General features: G+C 33.1%; 1 protein-coding gene across 1 annotated transcript; it reads left to right on the top strand.

Moving 5' to 3' along the window:
- Positions 1 to 21,072: 21,072 nt before the first annotated feature.
- LOC150108142 (alpha-crystallin B chain-like) lies at positions 21,073 to 21,681 on the top strand. The gene has a single exon (XM_090390416.1). The coding sequence runs from the start codon at positions 21,073 to 21,075 to the stop codon at positions 21,679 to 21,681; it is 609 nt and encodes a 202-aa protein (XP_090246542.1).
- Positions 21,682 to 25,245: the final 3,564 nt, after the last annotated feature.

Raw genomic sequence — 25,245 nt, 5'->3', positions numbered from 1 at the left:
TTAAATAATTCAATGTTTATTAGTATTCCTTTCCTTTATAAATACCTGAAGAAGGCTGCTATATGCCGAAACTAGTAGTATTTATCATTAAAATCTCTCTCTCTCTCTCTCTCTCCCTCTCCCTCTCTCTCTCTCTATATATATATATATATTATACTATTATAATAGGATATAGAAAAATCAATAAAATGCATTAATCAATCTCATTTTTAATAATAAAACATCCAAAATTAAAATTTACATTTTTTTAAAAAATAGATTTAAAATATCATTCATGACAAGGAATATCTTAGGCTGTTCTAAGCCATGCGTCAGTAGTCTAGAATTATTAAGATTTAATATGCCAAGTGAATTGTCTAACTCTGCACATCACGTCATTTAAAAGCGGCGTTGTGGGCCACTGAAAGATTCATTTAATTGCCTGCTGAAATAATATTTCGTTTCATTTGCTGCATTCTACTTCCCTGCACATAGGTTTTTCAGAGAAACTACTTTCTCTTTCGCAGCGTTTCAACATTATTTCTAGATTCACACGACGTCCATGAATGTCCAAGAATACCTTCTCAGACGAGGATCGTTACTAATAATGTGAAATGGCAACGTTGCCAAAACATCTCGGTGATCAACCTTGCAACATAGTCCATGTTTAATTAAATGGTAACGTGATAAAGGAATGTGCTTAGTATCTGCATCAGATCTTTTATGACCAAGAGATAGCCGACTATCTTTTGTAAGGATGGAACTATCAGAACTTAAATTCGTTCTAGAAGTTTTTCCTTTTAAATATCTACAGACTCGAGGATCCTCTTTTGCTATTGAAGGAGGCAATTTGTCCAACATCATCTTGCTGCTACTTCTTGCAGGAAGATCGAGTTCAAGAAGTTTATAGACTACTTTCGAGGACACCTTTTTCTTACCTAGTGTACAGTTCAGCCGTTCCTTACTAACATGAGATGCCTGCTTTGAATTATCACGTTTTCGTATACTTGTGCCTTGCGCAAGAAGAGTTGGACAATCTGCAATTATCTCCTGGGTCTCACTCAGTATCCTAACGAAGTCTGGTTCTGTGCGATGCATTTCAAAAGTGGCATTATTTTCCGTATCAGAAGAGGAAATGGTCTGAGGGATTCTGTCGACGATAATTTCTTCAGGAGGCTTTCTTTCAAAGAGTGCTGCAGGGCACATATCCAGGGAAGCAATGTTGACGGACGTGGAAAGTTGTTTATTTTCGCTAGTAACTTTCTCAAGCTGAAGATCAGTAGTAGCAGTGTTAGAAGTACTAGGAATGCTTACGTGATGAGTCTTTTTAGGAACGATAAACTTATCATCGATACCTTTCTTCAAGTTATTATCTGTCACCTTGATTACACGAATATCAGCAAAACTACATTGAATTTTGCTACTTTTAAATTCAGAGGACTTGCGATCAGGATGCAAACTTATTTTTTGGTCAGCAATTCTTGTCGCAGTTGTTTTTTTAGTACCTTTCTTACACCTAAGCTCAGCAGCAGTCTTAGACGAATGTGAAATGATGAGGTTAGTCTTCTTAGATGCGATAGCTTTCTTCTCAACATTACCTTTCTTCAGATTGCTATGTGTCTCTTTGTCAATTCCAATTTCAGACAAGCTACGTTGACGTTTTCTGCTTTTACATTCAGAGGATTTGTACTCAGTCTGCACGCTTTGTTTGTGATCAGCAGAAGGAATAGGATTTGTTTTTTCAGAAACAACTTTCTGTCGTTTAAGGTGATCCTCAACTTTTGATGTACAATATACGCCAATGGGAGTCTTTTCGGACATGAAAACTTTCCCATGAGCAGTATCGTTCGGTAAGTTGCTATCGCCACCTTTGATTGTATGGATTTCAGCTGAACTACACTGACGTTTAGTGTTGTTTTCTTTACTCCGATTTTGTACATTAACTTTTTGATCAGCAGATGTAAGAGCACTTGTTTCCTTCATAACTTTCTTTGGCTTGAGATGAGAAGCAGTAGACTTAGATGTACAAGAAACACTGTGGTGAGTCTCGTCTGATACCATAGTTTTCTCATCAGCGAAGCGGTTCTGCGGATGGCAATTCTGACCTTTGAGCTTACTAATGTCAGATGATCTGCTTTTAAATTCAGAGGGTTTGTCACCAATCTGCAAAGTTACCCTTTCATCAGCAGGTAAGTTAGCATTTGCTTTCTTCCTGAGTTTCTCAATTTCAAGATCAGTAGCAGCTGGCTTGCTTGTGCGAGAACGGCTGGGATGAGGTTTTTCAGACACGATTCGGTTTTCATCAACGACACCTTTCTGGACGTGAAGATTTTTAGATTTGTCCTTTTGAATTATAGAATTACGCTGTAGAATTATGCTTTTATATTCTGACGACATGTTCCCTGTTTGCGAATTTAACTTTTTTGCGGCAGGTTTAACAGCATTCAGTTTCTCAGGCACTTTCTTAAACTTAAGATCAGCAGCATTTGTCCTTTCAGGGCCAATAGTTTTCTCATTACCAGTATTTGTTTTCATATTACTGTGTTCTGCATTGAACCGGCTGGTTTTAGACGAACTCCCGTTAGGTTTGCTGCTTTTATATTCAGAGAGTTTGTTCGCAATCTGCAAAATTCCCTTTTCATTCGCAGGTAGAATAGGTTTTGCTTTCTCAGTAACTTTCTTAATTTCATGGTTAGCAGCAGCTGGCGTACGAGAACCACTGGGGCGATTTTTTTCAGACACGATTCGGATTTCATCAACATGAGCTTTCTGAACTTTAGACGAACTCAATTGAGATATCCTGCTTTTAAGTTCAGACGAAATGAACCCAATTTGCGAACGAAACTTTTTAGCAGGAGATGGAATTGCGTTTAATTTCTCAAGAACATTCTTATGATCATCAGCAGCTGTCTTTTCACACCTAATAAATTTCTCATTATCGATATTTGTTTTCATATTACGGTGTTCTGCGTTGAACCTGCTGGTTTTAGACGAAATTCCTTGAAGTTTGCCACTTTTAAATTCAGAGGATTTGCGCCCAGTCTGAAATTTTAGTTTTTCATCAACAGGTGGAACAGAATTTGTTTTCTGTTCCTTTTCCTTCTGTGTATAGGATTCCAAACTGAGAGCATTTTTAGCTTTCTTCGCGGGAGGTGCAATTCCATCATTTTCGGTTGAATCTTCTAAAGCCCGCTTTTCTCTCGAAACAGCATTATTGGTAATGCATTCGTGGGAAGTGTCCTGACTGGATTCCTCATTAATAGGTAATTTACGTCCAGTGATAAAAGTCCACATTTTACTATTCAAAACAAAAACATTGCTAACTATTTTCTTTATATCATCATTACTATACTTACCGCACGACTGGTTCATTTTCCTTCTGGGGTTTTTAAACTTGACCTCTTTGTATATTCTGCAGGAAATAAAATAAGAATACTTTTGAGTATTTAGTTCACATTACAGTGTCAAACACAGGATTGTTATGTAACATTTTATACTAGATGTGTAAATACTAATAATTATGCCAAATTCTTCTGGTAAAATCCACAAGTCGAGGAAATAAAGCTAATGATGCCTTACTCAGGATACGTTAATGTACTTTTCCCGTTAAAATAAGATTTTAACTGGAAAACCGGTAATATAAGTTAAATTGAGCGAAGGTGTATTTGTCTTGGAGCGAACCGAATTTAAAGTAGGAACAAAGATGTCAAGTAAATATAACAAATATAAACAATTATTGTAAATTCTTAACAACTAATGTAAAGGATTCATCTTTTTAATAACTGCTTGTTTGTTTCTAGGTCTATGAATTTCGTTCAAATTATCCAAAGCTAAATCATTACAAATTAAAATGGGCATTTTAAGTAACAGAAATACAATCGACAATAAATAAACTGACTCAAGAATATGCAGGTGGAAAATGATTAAACGGTGTTTGTATTTCGGTGACGATAATGAAGATAACGAAAATGGAAACGACAACATATAATAGATATAGCAAACTGTAATGTAAGAAGACCAGCTTATAAAGAAATAGAATTAGACCAAATATTAAATGAAAGAAATTTTCAGATAGCGGTAATAACTAAAACCAAAAAGAAATTAAAAGGAGCCAGGAGAACAGAAAATTTTAATGTATCATGTAGTAGAGTTGACAGAAACCAAAGAGAACAGGCAGGTGTTATGACTTGGATTCTTAATTCCCTTTCAAAACGGTTAAAATATTATATATTAAGGAACGAACAAACAATAGAGTCTAGAATAAAAATAGGCAGAGGCTATTTAACAAAAACTGGCACATATGACGCAGGAGGAAGAGAAGATGATAATATCGAATTTTATAATCAGTTACAAAATACATACAGTATAATAAAATAAATGAAACTGATTATGTACTATTAGCAGGAGACTTAAATGCAAGAATTGGAAATGCGAAAATTGATAATAATATAGGAATATATGGAGAACATACGCTAAACAGGAATGGTAAACATTTGATTGACTTTTCAGTTTATAATAACTTTAAAACAATGAATTCGTTCTATAAACATAAAGACATAAATAAATATGCTCAGGCAGCAAGAGGAAATCAATATTCGTAAAAGAAGTTATCAAATTTTGATAAAAGAAGTTATCAAAGTTCTCTTTATATGTTAAAGTTCACAGAGAAGATATGAAATAAGTAGTGTCCACTTCCTTCTTAAAATAAAATTAAGACTACCACTTAAATGGCTACAAATAAAAAGAAAATTTAAAACATTTATTTATAAAATTATATTATTAAATGACAAAAATATATAGTGGCTATATGAATAAAGAATTAACCAATATTTAGATAAAATAAAGCGAAAAGAAGAATCAGAAATAGAATGGCTTGATAGAAAAAGATATTAAATACGGCAGCAAATGAAAGTTTAGGAACAAAAAATCAACAAAAAAACCCTGAAGATATGGGATGGCACAATCAAAGAAATTATCAAATCGAAAAAAGAAGCATATCTTAAATGATGAAATAGTAAAAGATTGGAAGACAAAACACAATATAAAAGAATAGGAGCCATAGCTAAAAGTGAAGTCATAAAAAAACAGAGAATAATCGAACAAATTTGTTTCCAATTTATTTAGAACATGATTTATATAATATAAAACCCAATGTATATAAGATATTGAAACAATCAAGTACAGATACTAAAGAAAACGCAAACTTAAACAGCGAAATTAAATTAGATGAATTTCTAAATTTCTATACAGAATTGTATAGAGATAAATATTTTTAAAAAGATAACTGGCAAACATTTATTGAAAATGAAAAAACAAAGGAAGAATTAGAAATCAGCCTGAGAGAAACAAGAAATGGAATATAATCTGAAGAAGAACAGTTAGGTTCAGAATTATATAAATATGCAGGAATAAGATTCAAAGAAAGAATCGTGTTATTTTAAATGAAATCTATTCAACGAGTAAACCGCCAATTTATTGGAAATAAAGCAATTATGATCCCTATCTTTAAAAAAAGTAGCGGAGATGACCCTAAAAATTATAGAGGTCTAAAGTATTCTAAAATCTTATTAAAAAATATAGAGTAGAATTTTAAATAACAAATTAATAAAACATTTTGAAAGGTTTATTATATTTATTAAAACCTGGACATACCTTTCATCTTCCGTTAATACTAATTTGTCCTTCCTTCGCTTTTCCGCTTCGGCCATTCTTTCCTGCTCATAACGACTATGATTTGGAACTGCGTTTGAATACATTGTGAATCCTGTCCAAAAATAAAATAAATGTCAGAAATATCGAATTTGCAGAACTATGAGAAATACAGTAAAGTTTGAGATAAATTGCAACTAATTGAAAATTTGTATGACTTACCTAAAGTTTGTCTTCAGAAAAGATTTCGTCTGACTAGACGCATCCGACTGCCACGAGTTTTACACAAGATATGAGCCGTGGTACAAAATATTTGACGTCACATCATCCTGGTGCTTATATTTCTAACTGACCAATAGGCGCTAAGCAAGCCGAAGATTAGTCATAACAATCCTGGAACACGTGATTCAGACTTCTTTTACATTAAACAATACTTCTTATATAAACTCTTCGAATTAATATAATATTAAAATATTTTATACATTATATCAACATTTTATATTTAATCATATTATAATAAATATTTTATATATATCTTATGTTTCTCTTTTTGCTGAAATTGTGGCAAAATCTTGTAATAAATTTGTTGTATACAAAATTTCTCATTATTTTTAAATAAAATTTAATTTCATTTAAAAATGAAATTAAATTTTAATTTCGTTTGTATTTTATATTTTATTTATATTTTATATATATTTTATATGTTATTTTGATTTGATTTGTGTGGTGCTGATTAGTACTATGAAGACTCATTCGGATATGACTAAGGGGGAAAAGTTAGTTTTCTGTGAGTTCTGATTTAAACTGCTTGCGTTAAGTGAAGCAATGTTAAACATTCCTCTGCAGCCAACAGCCGTAATCTCAATTTGTAATAAATGTATATTAACGTTCTCTGTAAAATATCGACTCTTAATATAAAAGTGTTTTTATTGAAAGTTGCTGAAATGATTCTAATGAATGTAACCGTGATAATTATAAATAAAATTACATTCCAAAACTTCTAATATTAAAGAATTCTGTTCGTCCATCGCGAAACGGCCGTCTTGTTTAATGAAACCTGAACCAGGAATAAAACTGTTTAACTCACTATGCAGGTTTGTTTGTTTTTTAATTTTTATTTTAATCTATCTATTGGCCTGCCTGTTATACTCATATTCTTAATGAAAAATATTTCTTACCTTTGATAGGTTGGGCTGATATAAAAACATATTAATATCATTTATTTGAGGTCCATTGTGAGGTGGCATATAGGAAACTCTACCAGGCAAAACGAAACAAAAATTGTCAAAATTCATGGACTCGTGGATAATCTTGACTACGTGAACATTATATTCGTATATTTGAGAAATAGAGAAACCAAAATATTCCAATTCTCTTTCCCTCTCTATCCATCTTTCCTTTCCCCACTTTCGAATAAGAAAAACAACCAGATTTGCAATCTTTTTGCGAGAAAGATTCTAGAAAATTGACTTGTATATCAACAATAGAATCCCAAACAATTTACTAGAAATAATTATTTTGGTTCTTTTTTTTTACCAGTAATTTAATTTATTGATATTTCTGGTAACAAAGTTTACCAATTTCGTCTTGAAAATCTTACGATAAATAAAATAAAAATAAGTAATAATTCGCCGCTGTATATAAAAATGCGCATGATGTGACATGCCAGGCAAGAAATCGACCGATTACATGTCGTCCTCCAAAACTAAGAGCCAGTTGATCTTTTTCGAAGGGATTCACTGCATTAAAATTCTGATATTGTTGTACGTGCTTGGTCGTAACAGGCTGTTTGTTATGAGAGGGAGATAATATGGTTTTGCCCTAAGAATGTGTGCGTCTTTTTTCCAGCGAGATCAGCACTTTGCTTCATACAGTGAGAGTATTTCTTCAATTTTTATTATCCTTTCCTATTCTGTGTTTAGTAACAGAAGATAGAATGCTTTAGCGAAAGCATCAAAATTTGGAATGTAAGGGATTCATTTAATAAGATGAATAATATGACCTTGTGGTGAATTTCAGAAAGTTTTAATTTTTCTTTCCGTGTAATCATTTTATTTAAAATTAATTCACTAGAATTACCTTCTGGTAGTCGTCTCAGCATTCATTCTTCTATTAGTGATTTGATTCAGCATGGTACCAGTAATTATTGTTTTCCAATATTTGATATCTCTTTGCATTTCCAGAACGATGCTCTCACCTTTTCCTGATGTTTCGTAATGCCTCGCATGCCGCTTGTGTAAGGTTTGGAAATTTCAACCACTTAAAAGAATTAACACAACTTAAATCCAGGCTTTCTTTGCATTCAGCAAATCATTCATGCGATTCCACATTTGCTATTGCATTAATTTAAGTCATACATAAAAAAAAAATAATAAAATAAAATAAATAAATAAATAATATATATATATTATTTATTTATTTATTATATATATATTATAGTAATGAAAATAACTAAATAAAATCCATATTTTCCATTCTTTTATCCATTGTCGAATGTTAGTTACAGAAACAAAAAAAAGATATTCAGAAAAAAATTATTACGCTTATATGTGCAATAAAACAAAGAAAAAGTCAGTCAGAAAAAATGAAAACTTGGCAGTTTTTTTTTTTTTCGTTGTTGTTGGAATGTTGTGCAAAAAACTGTTGAAGTGCTTTTGATGGAAACAAACCAAAATGTTAAAGAATGTAATAATAAATGTTAATATTATAATATTTCCTTACTTTATGAGCCTGTGTTTCCTTCCACCTAATCATGGAATTTCTGAACTCTCTTTGAAATCTTTCTGTTTCTCTAATGAAGGAGAGATGACAGGCAGTTAGCCAAAGGGGTTGATCTCAACAGTGATTAGTTTAAGACAGAAAGGATAAATCAAAACAAAATTCACGTGAAAGATGAACACCATTCTTATTTCTACATATCTCGTATTCTGTCACAGATATCAATTCGACACTAGAAGACTGTGCAATTCCATTTGAAAAGTTGCCGAATAAATAACGCGATAGTGTCGTATAGAGTATGTAAATAAGAGTTAATGACATCGAAAGTCATCTTTAGTTTGAGATGAATACATCCATAAAAATATTACAATGTCTAGTTAACTATCCAAATCACTCAACTATTTCGTGCACTAATTATAACCATCTCATCCACATTGCCCAACCACGTAACTAGTGTACTATAGCTTGACCAACCTCTCCTGGATGGGTTTTCTATAAAAATACTATTTAATAAAATTTCTAATTAAATGTAGTCACTAGAGGTCATCATTGGGCGAGTACATACTGTATCCGCTCTCTAACTAATAATAACTAAAAATAGGCTGCTGTGGATTTGTCACATTCTTGATCATCGTCATAGTCGAAACGGACCCCACCCTGTTAACCCCCTTCCTCTTCCCTCTAAAAATCAGTTGCTGTTTTCAACCCCTTCCACCCTTTCCTTATATAAATATATAAAAAAAAGGCTCCGCCCATCCTTTATAATGTTATTCAAAAAAACCCGAGTTTTTTTTCCATTTCTATTTCAATTCTCCCACTTGCCAAATCCCCCCCCCACACACGCACACAGTAGTTTGGACAACGCTGAAAGAAGAAAAGCCACAGCACACAGAAAAAGTATGTGCAAATTTCTTGCCCTCTATGCATCATATATTTGTTAGTAAATATACACCTACAATGCCCTAAGAATCCGTGAGTAAAAAGCCAATGACATTTAAACTGGGGCACTCCTAAACAGGAGCAGGAAAAATAGCCGTTTGTTAAGAGGAGTAACATGGGAGTTTAACCAGAAATAATATCCAAGTTTAACTATGTTTTACTGGAGAAACAGCAGTTTACCATCAAGTATATGCAAATACAAAGAATGAAAGGTGTCAAGTCCCGTGTTTGACTCATTTGTGTTAGGTACAATTGACTGTTCTCCTCTCATATAAATATGGATGTATCTTGTTTGGAACTTGTAGCAGAGGAATTAACATGAAAAGTATAGTATCAGACCTAATTCAGTTAAAATACGAAAATGACTTAGCATTAGAAATTTCTTTATAATGAAGACTCAACTTTATTTCCTAAAGAAATTTGTATTTCGGATAGAACAATATTTTTGAAATTTTAGTTTCAACCCGGAATTCGCATCACTCGATGCGGGGTTTTGATATGCTTCTGTATATATATTTTTTCGATCTGATTGGTTGTTTTTCTCTATTTTATTTTAAATCTTGCTGGGTTTTTTTTCGTTCGCGGCATAAATTTCATAGTAGTGATATTTATATATATTTTAAATCATTTATTATATTAGGTATTTTTTCCAACACAGATAAATAATTATTTATTCCTATGTCAACTGAATATGTTTTCTTCTTCTACTTCTTCTTCTTCCTAACATGGAATTTAGGCTATGTGGCCTGTTCCGGTCTCATGCCATCTCTTTCTTGGTCTTCCGATTCTTCTTTCTCCACTTATTTTGTATCTGTATAATATTTTTGGTAGGCTGCTGTTGTCCATTCGATTTAAATTTTCTAGCCATTTTTGTTTATACTGTCTTATGTAGTGATTAATTGGTTTTATTTTCAGGGATTGTAAGATTTCTTCATTTTGTTTTGTGGTCCCACTTGGTATATTCAGTTGTTTTTCTGGGGAACTTCATTTCTGCTGTTTGAATTCGTTTTTCATCTTTCCTTTTCATGGTCCATGTTTCGCTTCCATATAGTACAGTTGGTTTTGACAAGACATTATATAGTCTGATTCTAGTGTGTTTTTGTACAAGGGATGGCTTAAATATATTATTTATTATGCAATTTACTTTGACAAAGTTTGTTATTTTAGTGTCTATGTCTTTTTCTTCTTCGTATGATAGATCACATCCCAAGTATCTGAAAGTGTTTATCTGAATATGTTATCTTCATTGCAATTCTATACAACTTCCAAATATTATACTTCAGAATCCCGTATTTTTCTTTTGCTTTCGTAAGAATTGAGTGAAAGGAAATGAGACAAATTGGAGTTGGAAGTAAAGTCACCGCTATGCTATTCTGTTAATTTTCACAACTTAGTGTGACAGTTGCCCTAAGACATGATAATCTGCACTCGTAATTGTTCATTACTCGCATTCATAACTAAAGAGAAATTAAGACATTAAACTTAACAAGTGTCTGAAAGTAGGGTTACTATATTTCTTAAAAACAATATGCAACATCAATGTCAACCGTCAGAAAAAAAAAAGTAAGAAAAATAAAATGTTTACCTTCAAATAAATATTTATGATCACGGCAAACAAGAAATTCATCAGCTTTTCAAAGTATCGACATTCACACCATATTGTTTTTATCATTTGGAATACCTCAACTGAAAATTCGCATCATTCGATGCAGGCTTTTGATATGTTTCTATATTTATTTATTTTTATGTTTTTTTCAGTCTGCTTGGTTGTTTTTCTCTATTTTACTTTAAATCTTGCGGTAGTATTTTAATAAAGGAAACGTCAGCAAAGAGATTGTGTATTTCAACAACTGATTTTTTGGAAGTCAAGATATTGAATTAACAAATACTGATGATGCATCACATCTGGTCACTGAACCTCAAAATCCCGACTTCCTTGTATTTATGAAAACTGCTCTGTAGCTTTGACCCTGCTTTCCCACATTTCTTAATAAGAGATACATTTCTCATAAAATTCAAATATGCTTTTCAAACTCTACTTTTCATGTATTCTTCGTTGACATAGGGAAATTGCTTTTTGTTTCTATATTATTTATCCTTATTATGTTAAGTCACATGTTTTTAAACTTTTATCATATACAGATGTGTGAAAAGAAAAGAAAATGTTCCTTCTCTTTATTTTTGAAAGAATCATAAAAGTTTCTGCCTATTTCTTCTTGTTACATTATCAGAATATTAATTTATCCTGTCTTCTCACACCCCAAAATTTGTATTTGTGTTATCTGCATAGTACGATATCTTTTTATTTTCTACACCAAACGTTTTAATAGTTTAGTAACGTGATGGGTTAAAATTCTTTTGGTTTTTCTATTGCAATCTGATGGACACATCTGATATAGCACCAAAACTGTCACTATTTAATTCGTTTTGTACTTTATCAATTAAAAAACCCACAAGTACGTTATTTGCTAGGTTCCTTAAAAGTTCAAAACATTCGAAACTTTAGACTATAGTGATATGGTTAGGTGAGCGTAAAACTGGATATATATATATATATATTAATCTGATTGGTTGTTTTTCTCTATTTTACTTTAAAAAATTCAAACTTTACCTTTCAAAATCTAGTTATTATGTATCCTTCATTGACATACACAAATTGCTTTTGCTTGCAAAAATCTGATGAACTGGTGGTTCTTCTCTGACTATTAATTTTACCTACGATTCTTTGTGCTTCAAACCTACTTCTGTAACTGAAATTTTATTTTATTTTATGTTTTCTTTAGCATTAGTAAATTCAAGTAATGGAAACGAGACAAACAAGATTTGGAACTCCTCGTTAGCGATTTCTTCTAACAAACTTCTTTTGCCAACACATAAATAGTCATTTCTTATTATTTCAAATGAATATTAGCTGTATAGTATACTTTGTTAATTTCTATGTTACAAAGTTCCAAACATTTAAAACTTTATAGACTATAGTGATATGTTTAGGTGAGCATAAAACGCGATGTGTTTAATAATGGCTCATATCTTCCCTTTTGATATTTATGCGCTCCTTCTGTGTTCTAATGAACATTCTATTTGAGATTATGAGTTCAGGTTTTCGAGTATGTGAACGAAATGTTAACAGATAACTCACACAATATCAATAGTTAGCAGTACACAATTTTCTAAAAGATATAATTACAGGATATCAGTTTTCCCCCATTCCCGGCATTAATTTCTCAGTAGTGATATATTTTTTGTACAATAATTAAACAGAATTGCATTAAGTTATAAAGTTATGGATTTATATATCAACTTCTAAATAGAATAACTGAGTAAAAATTTCAGTGTGGACAACACAACAACCACACACATCTTTCTCACCCATTATTTTACTTTACTGGACACAAAACACCACAACACTATATGACAGCTGCATGGGATGAACAATTGCAGTAGCTGAAAAGCACTCGACTGGATTGTTTTTCCTTATAGTACTGTTGACCCTACCCTACCCTGAACGTTCCTTCAAAAATGAAACTTTTGTGCAGATGACTCAGGAATATCTTTTCGCAAGCTGGTGGATACGATGTTGATGTGATTTTATCTTACTTAGCCAAAATTTGTATTTGTGTTATCTGCAGAGTATGAGCCTGTTTTCTACACCAAACTTTTTAAGAGTTTTAGTAACATGATGGGTTAAAATATCTACTGTCTCTCTGTAAAATAACCAAATTCCAACAGTCGTTCTTTAAATACGACTGTTATATTCTACTCTGGAAGAGGTACCTACAGGTATAGTAACAAAATTGTCACTTTTCACTTCGTTTGTACTTTATTCACAATTCCGTTATTTGCTACGGCCTATGTTTTAATTCCCCCACACTAGAAGGGTATAGGTGATAAAGTTGTGAAATAAATTTCAACTCGCAATCACTGATTTTAAACTTTTATCATGTATAATTATGTGAAAAGAAAACAAAAAGTATCCTCTCTTCATTTTTGAAAACTGCATCAAGAGTTTCTAATATTAGTTGCTCTTTCAGCCTTTTGATGTTTTCAAGTGCTTAATTCTGTCACCCATATGTCAAAAATTGTCGGGATGGAAAAAAAAGTTCTTAGGAAATAAGACATTGGGAGAGGGGAGGGGGTCTACCACACTTCCCTAATCCTCTCCTCCAGAAGATGTGTGCTCAGTCAAGGGAGATGTGTGACCTCTCCTTTTGTAGATATCTATTAGTGATATCACATATCTCAAACTGATAACTTTGGAGTAAAAAAAACACAAAAATATGTGTAATGTTTTTGATATACGAGTGAAAATTTTTGAGATGTGAATGACAGAATTACACTTCAAAACGTCAAAAGGCTGTAAGCGCAACTAATATTAGAAACTCTGGAAGCAGTTTTCAAAAATGAAGAGAGAGTACCTTTCTTTCCTTTTCACACAATTATAAATGATAAAAGTTTAAAATCAAGTGACTGCGAGTCGAAACTTATTTCAGCACTTTACCATCCATACTCTTTTAGTGAGGGGGAATTAAAAACAGAGGCCATAGCAAATAACGGAATTGTAGTTTTGTGAATAAAGTACAAATGAACTGAAAGTGAAGTTTTGTTACTTTATATGTAGATACCGCCATCAGACTAGAATATAACAGTCGTACCTAATTCTAACAGTACGACTGTTAGAATTTCGTTATTTTGTAGAGAGACAGTAGAAAATTTAGCAGAGGTATTGTAATGTGCAGATAACACAAATACAAATTTTGGGGAGTGAGAAGACAGGATAAATTAATGTTCACACAATATAACAAGAAGAAATAGGCCGAAACGTTTATGATTCTTTCAAAAATAAAGAGAAGGTACATTTTCTTTTTTATTTCGCACATTTCTACATGATCATAGTTTAAAAACATCTGGCTTAACATAATAAGGATAAATAATATAGAAACAAAAAGCAATTTCCGTATGTCAACGAACGATACATGAAAAGTAGATTTTGAAAAGCATATTTGAATTTTATGAATAATGAATCTCTTCTTAAGAAATGTGGGAAAGCAGAGTCAAAGCTACAGCGCAGTTTTCATAAATGCAAGGAAGTCGGCATTTTGATGTTCAATGACCAGATGTGATGCATCGTCAGTATTTTTTAATTCTTTGTCTTGACTTCCGAAAAATCAGTTGTTGAAATATACAATCTCTTTGCTGATGTTTCCGTTATTAAAATACTACCGCAAGATTTAAAGTAAAATAGAAAAGAATAACCAAGCAGATTAAAAAGGAAAATAAAATAAAATAAATATAGAAACATATCATAAGCCTGCATCGAATGATGCGAATTTTCATTTGAGGAATTCGAAATGATTAAAACAATATGGTGTGACTGTCGATACTTTGAAAAGCTGATGAATTTCTTGTTTGCCGAGATCATAAATATTTATTTGAAGGTAAACATTTCATTTTTCTTACTTTTTTTTTTTTTTTGGTGGTTGAAATTGATGTTGCATATTGTTTTCAAGAAATATAGTAACCCTACTTTCAGACACTAGTTAAGTTTAATGTCTTAATTTCTGTTTAGGTGTGAATGCGAAAAAAGAACAATTACGAGTGCAAATTACCATGTCTTAGGACAACTGTCACACTAAGTTGTGAAAATTAACAGAAGAGTGGTGGCTTTACTTCCAACCCTAGTTTGTCTCATTTCCTTTCACTCACTACTTACTAAAGCAAAAGAAAATACGAGATTCTGAAGTATAATCTTTGGAAGTTGTACAGAATTGCAATGAAGATAACATATTCAGTTGAAATAGGAATAAATAATTATTTATTTGTGTTGGAAAAAATACCTAATATAATAAATGAGTTAGTGTATATATAAATATCACTACTGTGAAATTAATGCTGGGAACGGGGAAAAAAAACCGCAAGATTTAAAGTAAAATAGAGAAAAACAACCAATCACATTGAAAAAAAAAATACGGGTGCAAATACCAAGTCTTGGTACAAACTTTCTCACTACATTGTGAAAATTAGTAGAATAGGAAACCAGTAAGTTTACTTTTCTTGCCATGTATGTAGAGAACCTCCACAATAGCCATATTGGAAAAAACATAGCAATGAACCACAATGCGAATGAAATTAAAGAAACACGCAGAAACCTATAAGGAACAAGAATCAACTGCATTTCCGTTTATTTACAACAATTCGTTCTTTCACCTTGCAAATCATCTTTTGTGTGTAACGCTACATATATCGTTACATCTTTTGTGTAACGATATATTCCCAGCACAACACATATATATGTGTTGTGCTTTGCATTCAGAAGTTCGTAGTTCCAACAAGAGCTATTCTTGGCAAAGTAAGTTAATGTAAATTATCATTAGAATTTTTTCTAGACTACATACAACAGTTCTTGAAATCCATTTTTATCACCGTTTATTTTTTTTAAAAAAAAGGCCGTTTTGTTTTTCATTTCAAAAATAATTCATTTTTATCTCTAAATGCTGACACCATTTTTTGACTCTAAACTAAAAATTCCAGTTGCCAAAAATTTTGTAATAAAAATTAAATTAATTTGAAAAAAGTAATGAAATTTAATATCTTAAAATTATAGACAAATCAAAATATTCGGATGAGTTATGTATATGGAGGAAAATGTGTGTGTGCTTTAAGGGGTGAGTGGAACCAGTGATAATCAGTAATTAATTATTTTAGAAATATAAACATGAAAGAAAAAATGTGTTTGTGTGGGTTTGAGGGGACAGCAATGATAATTATTCAGAAAAGGTCTAAATGCTGCCGCCATTTCTTGACTCTAAACTAAAAATTCCCATACCCAATAAAACAGGAATGAAATACCACAAACCTATATTGGAAAATTCGTACTGCCAACTATTGACAATGGAAGACAAAACGTGATGTCATTGACAGATAGGGAACCCTCCAGCGAAAAAATTCCAAACATTCCATACCTTATCTTATCGCTAACCATCACCCACAATTTCATACACAAACCATTCACTTATTTACATCTCATGACACTGACGGCACTTGACAAATTTACCCAACCCCTATCTGGTTTAAAGTGTCTCACCAATCACGACACGATTCCTTATTTCTAACCATCACCGACAATTCCATACGCAAGTCAAAACACACGACGTGACGTCAATGACACATGTTCCCCCAAGGAAATTGCAAACATTCCAAACTCATGACGTCACACACAATGATGTCAATCATCTTATCACCCAATCCCGTTATGATTCCTTATCTTGATCTGGTTTAAAGAGCATACCATAATACTAATGCTGTCAGAAGAGTAATTCTTCAAATTACATCACAAGATTACTTAATCATTTAATATTACTTTTTTTGTTTTTTTAATGAAATCTCAAAATAAAGCGAACAATTGTTATCTTATATTAAGTATGACAAATATCATCAAAAAACACTGCTCTAGGTATGGAATAAATTTATGGGATGAATACGAATGCCTACCCCCCCCAAAAAAAAAAGAAATTACAATCGACCACTGGAAATATAAGAGAGGAAAACGTCACCTTTTTCAGAATATCATTACTTGAACGTTGTTATAGAAGTTCTTTTTTTTTTTAATTCAAGATGTGTTTTTAGACAAATCCAAGGAAGACTTCCTTGGATTTGTCTAAAAACACATCTTGAATAACATTTGTCAAACAGAAGGGTGTTTAGGGATCAATTCTCATACCATGTTGTTCGTGTTACCGAGTTCCATTGAAGTAGTACTGATAGAACATCCGAATAAAATTTAAATAATTCCCGAGACTTATATCTATATATTTATTTCGAAGGAACTGTCCTGTTTATGAATATTATTTTCCTTTTGTAGCACGAAATGCAGGAAAATTCTTTCAGTTCCATAAGATAAGTTCTAGATTTAAATTTTAAAATATTTTAAAACAAATAGGCCAGCAAATATAAGCGCCTATCACTGACTCAGAACAGTGCGTTACGATCTCGCTTGAATTAATTGCCATGTTTTCCTCGGTTTAACAAAACCACAAATTGCAACATAACAAAAATAACTTGACAGATACGAGTTTTAGTGCAAAATAATTTTATTAGGAATTAAAGTCTTCATTACAAATACGGTTATTTACATTAACCATTTAAAATAACAACATAATGTATACATTGCTCGACGATCCGCTAATTGTTCATAAAATCCCAGTAAAGCACGCACTTATTCACTCTTATTTTCCTGTTGAGAATCTTCCCCGGAAACGGAAGACGTTTCTTCCATTACTGTTGGACTCATCTCCGTTTTCGTTTCTTGACGACATTCTTCTGAGGTTGCAGATGCTTCTTGCATCACTATAGGAACCACTCTCTCGTTGGTCTCCAAGGATTCGGGTTTTCTCTTTGGTGCTCGGATGGTCAGAACCCCGTCGTGAGTAAGCGAAGAAAGAACAGTCTCCGGTTCCACTTCCCGAGGTAATACGCAACGACGAGTTAGCCCCGTGCATATGAAGTCTCGTTCGCTCTCTTTCTCCTCGTGTTTCGCTTCAACCACTACACATTTGTCGACGATCTTTACGGAGATTTCGTCTGGAGAAAAGTCACTTACGTCAAGGATCATCCGAAACTCGTCGGCGTCATTCTTCACACAATCATCGTGTCTACTTTCACGTCGACTGACAAGTCGCTTTGGCCGTACGTAGACAAGCTGACAAGCCACACGTGCTCGCAGATCGTCTTCCAGAACACTTAGGCTTAGCATACGAGATGCCAAGTTCCCGATATCCCTGCAGCAGCGACTAAATAACACTGGCTCCCAACTGTACGATAAAACCATCGTGAATTCACTTACTGACAAAGCGATGTAAACGGTTTAAAACGTTTATTAGTTGCACCTAACGATAAAGTCTCGCACTTGTTATAACCATCTGCATATTCCACTTTATATACAACCTGTACTTATTTCCCGAAAGTTTTACACATAACAACACGCAAGATCTTTCTAGAAAGTCGACTGTTCTAGAATTTTCAGCTCTCTTTTTGATCAGTCGACTTCGATTGAAGCGCCCTCTATATTAATCTGTCATAATGTCTCTGAGCTCCCTGTTTTGCAAGTAGCATTTAACAGAAAACAATGACACCAGAATAATTCTCCTTTTCAAGATTTCTCAAAATTAAAATTCCTTACAGAAGAGATTGATTTATCTATCTCTTCTGTAAGGAATTATAAGAATTATAAGAATATAATTTTTATTTCGAAATAAATGAAATAAAAACCTAAAATAATGAATTAACACAAATCAGAGATAACATCAGAATTGAAAATTTTTAGAAAATAAAAGTTCTTCATTTCGATCATAAGATTTCACTTTACATTAAAAATATATCAGTCTGACTTGGTTACTTGTCGCAAGATTTTGGTTTCTATCAGTATGTGGTGGATCATTTATTAAGAAATCAATCAATAAATATATATTTTTAAATCCAAAATTATAATCCTGAAATATATATACATTTTTTTTCGAACTGCATTCATGAACACGAAGGGGTGCATGGCTTCAATGGTTTTCTCTCAGCTTGACTTTTGTCGAGGATGGTTGAGTATAGGACCTGTCCTTTTTTTAAAAAAAAACAAAAAAAAATGTTTTTTCTGTTGTATATTGTTCTTTATTTTTGGATGGGGGATCGGGGAGTCGGATTTGGTCAGGATGTTGAATACATCCAAAGCAATAACTGTTGACCATAACGGCAAGTAGTTTGTGAGTTCAACATAATGACCAATAATATTGGAACTGGCACTGATGTTACTGGAGCACCTCACAGCAGTAGAATTAGACATGTGAACCTTTCTCTAAATCCAAGTATGACATTGCCCTATTATTATCATAGTTTTCTGATAGCCAGAAATAGAAAAATGAATACGCACATGATATGAGGATTCATGTATTAACCTAGTTCAGTAGAATTTTTTTTTTTTTCAAAACTCGTTCAGTGCAAAGTTTTAGGTTTGATTTCGAAAGAAGGGTTTCGATATTATTTAGGAGTATCCAGGTCACCAGTATTGGCATTTAGATCCATGATTAGGTATTGGTTAGAAATTATTACTTCTTAACAGAGTGCCAGTGAGGGTTTTGACCAATCCTCGAAGTTCTATGGCTTTAGATACGTATGTGTAGTGATGAGTTGCTTTACAAGTTACGTGAAAAACCCGAGTTTGAAGGAGAAAAAATTCCTTACATCGGTATTCAGACCGGCTGGGTTATCTTTCTTCGATAGACGTTCTTCATATCCTAGACAGGAGACGATCCCAGGTCTTTTCGACCAAAGAACTTCGTCCATACCGACTGAACTATGGAGGGAAAGTTTCCAGGTTATTCACTCCTTAATCCAACAGTATTACTAAGAATTATGTGCTATAAGTATCGTTATATGTGCATTGGATTATCGTGGAAAAAAAGTTAGTATCTAATTAAAATTTCATATTTAGTGCTGAATGATTAATTTTTTTCCCATCTGAGATTTTATCTCGAAAGCTAAATGAGAAGAATGATTTTTCTGCACAGTGACAATCTTATGTAAAGTCACTTAACAGTTAAAATAACTTTTAGTAGAAAAATGTTATTTTTAAAATTTATCATCTGAAACGAAATATGAGATCAGTGTAAATAAGAGAATTACTTTTACAAATCTTGGTTTGTAAAATAAAATATTCCGTGATTTTTGTAGTTAAATGATTGTTGAAGTCTACCATGAATTTAACAGAGGCATCAAAAACATCAAAATGCATATGAAACTGTGCATACGAATTCCTTAAGAAATGTATATATATAAACTATAAAACATTGTTATTTGCGTGAAACCGTTTCCTAATGAATTCATTCAGGTAAATGATTTGAAAAGGGTGATATGAGATTTTTTACTTTGTTAAAAGAAAAGTATAAATTAGGAAAAAACAGAAACATTAATCATTATTCTGCACTGTTTTCATTAAACAGAAAACATTGCAGAATAATCTAATGGCGCACCTAGAGTGGGCAAGGGACCCCGTCTCCCCTCCCCCAAAGAAAGAGGAAAAAAAAAAAAACACTAGAAAATTTACCAAAAATCTTTTCCTAATTAAAATTCATTTGTTTTTAATTTATACTATGACGTCTCTTCTATTTCTATACTCCTTTTAGCGATCATTGTAGGTGCTCAGTCATAGGTCGTACGCGATGCGTAGTGTCAAGATTAAATCCTAAGTGCGCTACTGGAATAATCTATTTTTTAATTTTTTGTATATAATTTGTTAACTTCAAACAACTTCGCTTTAAAAGCCGAGCAATGTAACTTTCTTTTGTGTCCGTAACATTGCAAAAGAGTACTCGATTTGTTCATTTGGAAAAGTACAACGTTATCTTCCCATGAAAAACAAAATGCAGATAGAATAAATAACAACTACCGTAATTTCGTTTGCGGAGAGAAAATTATTGTCACTAAAAGTAGTTTACATTTTTCATTTCAAGACTATTTCACAATCCATGAAACAGGAGAGAGAGAGAGAGAGATTAAAATGATAACGAAATACTAGTATAGAGGGCGCTACAACTTCACGCAATCGCTTTCGAGAAGTTTCTAGTATAATCTGCTTTCTAGAAGTTTCGATGCGTCATGCTACTGCAGAACGTTCTGGAAAGAGACACTTTACCTATAAAATGAGACTTCTCCGCCAAGTTAATAACAACTTCGAGAGCAGTACAAGCAACAGTTAAATATTTTTGCTAGTTGATAACAAGTTCCAGTGGTGCTGATTAATTCGCAATGGTTTTATCGCATACTTTGAAGCCTGTGTTATTTAGCCGTGGCTGTCAGGATATCGACAACCTGTTTACCCATGTTTTATGCCTGAGTGTTTTGGAGGACGACCTCCTACCACGCGTGCCTAGTCAGCGTCTCTGCATGCGGCCGAGGAGACGTATGAATCCCCGTCAAAACGGACAAACTTCTTGTGTGAAGAATGAGGCCGACGAATTTCAGATGAGGCTTGACGTAAGTGACTTTTCTCCCGACGAAATCTCCGTGAAGATTGTCGACGACTGCGTGGTGGTTGAGGCGAAAAACGAAGAGAAAGAGAACGAGAGGGACTTTGTGCTCCGGGAGCTCACCCGCCGTTGCATGTTACCTGCGGAGGTTGACTCCGAGACTGTTTCATCTTTCCTTAATCAGGACGGCATTTTGACGATCCAAGCACCAAAGAAAAAACCCGAATCGCTGAAGGGCATTGAAAGGGTGGTTCCGATAGTGAAGCAAGAAGAGTCCCCTGCCAGTACTTCGAAAGAATCTCGGCAGGAAAATATGACAGGAGAGGAAGTTCCTACAACACTGCAAGAAGCAACGACTGCTGTTTCGATGGGAAAAAATCAACAGTAAATAATAACACGGAATAGACAGAATGTATGAGCACTTTCCTGTGTTATATTTTTCGAACAAAATATTTTCTTATTGGTTATTGTAGAAAACGAAATTGTGAGTAGTTTGAAGGACATTGGTCCTTTAAATTTGCATGAATAAAAAGCGTAGTTTTTGTCTGTGTCCAGTTTACTTCTATTCATGTTGCATTTCGAAGTGTTGTTGAGAAGTGAAAATTCCCCTGTTTTAAATAATGAACTCTCTTTCCCTTGTTAATTTTTTTTTTTTTTGTGTATTTAACACAATCATTTTATACATAGTTTAGTTTTGAATGTGGTTTGGCGTATCTTGTTTTTAAAGTAAAGGATAAGTGGTAGACTCACGCACCAGTTTAATTTAGTACAAAATTTTTTATCCTGAAGAATTTCCGAATGGTTTACTAACACGACTTAAACAAACAAGAGTGGCGACGGTTCAGTTTGCGAAAATCATTTCTAATTTCAGTGTGTATTTATTATTCTGTGATCAGTTTGCAAAACTAACTCAGTCAAATAGTTATATCCTCTTGGTGTTCAAATTGTTTACGTCATTCCATACGGACAAAATATAAGTTGTATCCCAATGAGAGATATCTGAGAGAAATATTCAAGTGCTTTTATTTTCGTTACAATTACAAAACTCTAGCAACTACCAATGCATATGGAATTAAATCTGAAAGGCTTCTGGAAAGGATATTATATTTCGGAAGCAATTAAAAGCATTGAATGGGACTTGGAATAATTGAAATTCAGAAGGAACACAGAGATAACCAATATAGAATGAATCAGCTTAAAATGGTCTGAGAATGAAACTTTTTGCTGATTCTTTAAATGAAATCGATGTACCTTTAAAGGCACTACAGGATAAAAATCCAAATGCCGAAAGAATTGCTGTAGTCTGCAGAGGAATAATTAACCTAAGTGATGTTAGAGCTCATATTTATTTTAATTATTAATTAATTATTTTATAATTATGCATTTTGTTTGTGGGAAATCCATTATATTTTTAACAATATATCTTGTGAAAAGAATAAATTCAAATATTCAGTTTATAAACACGTTCGCGGAACACATTTTGTTCGTAAGTTGTGGTTTGCCTGTATTACATTAACCTGAGAGATAGATTTTAGAATGTAATCCCTTGAATATAAGTCTTCACATATCAGTATTATTATGCACATATACAAGAATGCTCTACAGATTGCAAAACCTAGGCTCTGTACATTCATAATACAGGAACGTTTATGTGCAGAGCATATTTTTGAACACAGGGTAACTCCTGATGAAACAACAAATTACCCCGGATTCTATAAATGAAAGAACAAAGGGAAAAGTCACTCAAAAGTTGTATGGGGAATTTTTATGCAATTTTTTGAAAGGCAGGATAATATCAGTTGTGAAAGAAGCACCCATTAAAATTGTAAATAAATACTTCAAATCTGTAAAAAATTAGGTACAGGAAGATATTAGTCGTAAAGAAGAGGTCAAAATGAGATTGCCAGTGTGCGTTATTAAGGAAAGTGATTACTCCTCATGGCAGTACAGTGCTCACAACGACGTTTCACACTGTTTGTATGGTGTCAATCAAATCAGTTGGTAATAAAAACCATTGCTGCTGCTGCTGCAGAGCGCTCGTGAATGCCTCGAGGTATTGGGGAGGTCGGTCGAGAGCTGCAACACGTGTACTTGAAACATCCAAGACATACTCAATAGGAGTAAGGGCAGAAGACCTGGCTGGCCGCACCATTCCCACGACAGTCTCTTCTGGAAGAGATTGGTCCGCGAGCTCCACTTGATGACGATGAGCATTATCGTCTTATATGATAAATGTCTCCAACAACGCATCAGCGTACGGATGCGATATTGGAGAAAATTTTAATAATTAAGTAAATAATGTTTGTTATTAATTAATTACGGTGTGTGTGAAGATAGAGTACTCAACAAACTGCCATCTGCTACTGCAGATGTGAAGAAAAGGAATGGAGAGAAACTAGAGAGCCACACTCTGAAGTTGAAACACTTCACGATTCCAATAAGCAGGAAAGCGTTGCTTCACCTAACTATGAAAGTCACCTACCGTATAGAAGTCTAGTTGGCATTTTCTCTAACTAGGGAAATATGCGTATGAGGCAATAATACCGGCATTAGATCTCTCTATGCCTCTCCTTAGATAAACTCATACTACAAATAAATTTTCCTCAAATGTATTAATTTAAAAACCTATCTAAGGTATTATTCACGAAGACCAACCTCTATTGGCCTTCGTGAATAATACCTCAGAACAGTGGTTCTTAACCTTTTAGTAGTCGTGGCTCCTAAGTATCCTATAAATATTTTCGCGGCCCCCTAGTTTGTAGTAACATAATAATAATAATAACTAAACCTTTAAAAAAATAGCGATTTTACTTACTGATTATAATGACAAAAATATTTTAAAGGAAATATCCACTTTTTTGCTGATGATGCAAAACTGAGAAGAGCGTTAGTCAATTCAAATGATGTGGATTATCTTGCAGGATGACTTAAATAGGCTGACGGTTTGAGCTAAATGAAATGGCTTCCAGTTTAACGTGGCCAAGTGTAAGGAGATGCACTTCGGAAGAATGAGATCACATACTGTTTACTATATTAATACAACTGATCTGCAAGAAATTGATGAGGTTAGGGATTTGGAAGAACTTAAATTTCGACGATATATTGCAAGGGTTTCCAAAACTTCACTTCAAATTACATGGTTATTGAAGAACACACTGACAAGCATGGATAAGGAAGTGATTGTCCCACTTTATAAGGCATTAATAAAACCTCATTTGGGCTATTGTGCACAGATCTGGTCACCTGGATTTCTTGCTGTTGAGGAAATGGTGGAGAGGATTCAGAGGCGGGTTACGAAAATTGTTGCTGGCCTGTAAGATGTTTCTTACGAGGATAGATTTAAGGTCTGTGGGCTCCAAAAAATAGTTAATAGACATCTATTAACTAGTTTTTTTTTTTAGGGATCAACATGTATTCACTTAAATATAAGTCAGTGTGAGTACTTTGAGACACTAAAGTATAAAAAAATAAATTTAACTGAACCAGTACTGCCAGTGGTCGCTAATAATTTCCTCTTATGAAAAGAATTTGCAGACAAAAAAAGTTTAAGAACCATTGTATTACTATTGTGGAATGCTGGTATGAATTATAATCATAGAGGATGTCAATTTATGTTCGGTTATAATAACAGTTTGGATTTTTGAAGCCTCTAATTAAGAGTACACATAATTGATACGGAGATCGCGGATATTGGTGAAGGTGACGTGGAAATGTCTTTTTTTTTTTTTTCACATGGAATTTTAGGGTGTATTATTTGAAATTTACTCTTGGGAGTTTTTCTTAAATCGCATTAACACATAAATTTTATACTATCTTTTGTAGTAGAAGAACGTTTGCAGAGTCTTGGCATGTAGGAAGGGTGAAGGACTCGTAAACATGATTTCGTACATGTTTTGAAGTAATGTTTACCAGTTTTCTGGTCAATTCCTGTATGATTTACTAAAGGAATTGA

The sequence above is a fragment of the Typopeltis vanoorti genome, chromosome 3 (genome assembly GCF_054136105.1).
Source record: "Typopeltis vanoorti isolate ZY-2024b chromosome 3, IOZ_Tvanoo_1.0, whole genome shotgun sequence".
In the NCBI taxonomy this organism is placed as follows: domain Eukaryota; kingdom Metazoa; phylum Arthropoda; class Arachnida; order Uropygi; family Thelyphonidae; genus Typopeltis; species Typopeltis vanoorti.
This window is presented reverse-complemented; position numbering and strand designations above follow the sequence as displayed.

Coding starts and splice junctions, on each gene's coding strand:
- LOC150108142 (XM_090390416.1), top strand. CDS start 21,073: ATGGTTTTATCGCATACTTTGAAGCCTGTGTTATTTAGCCGTGGCTGT.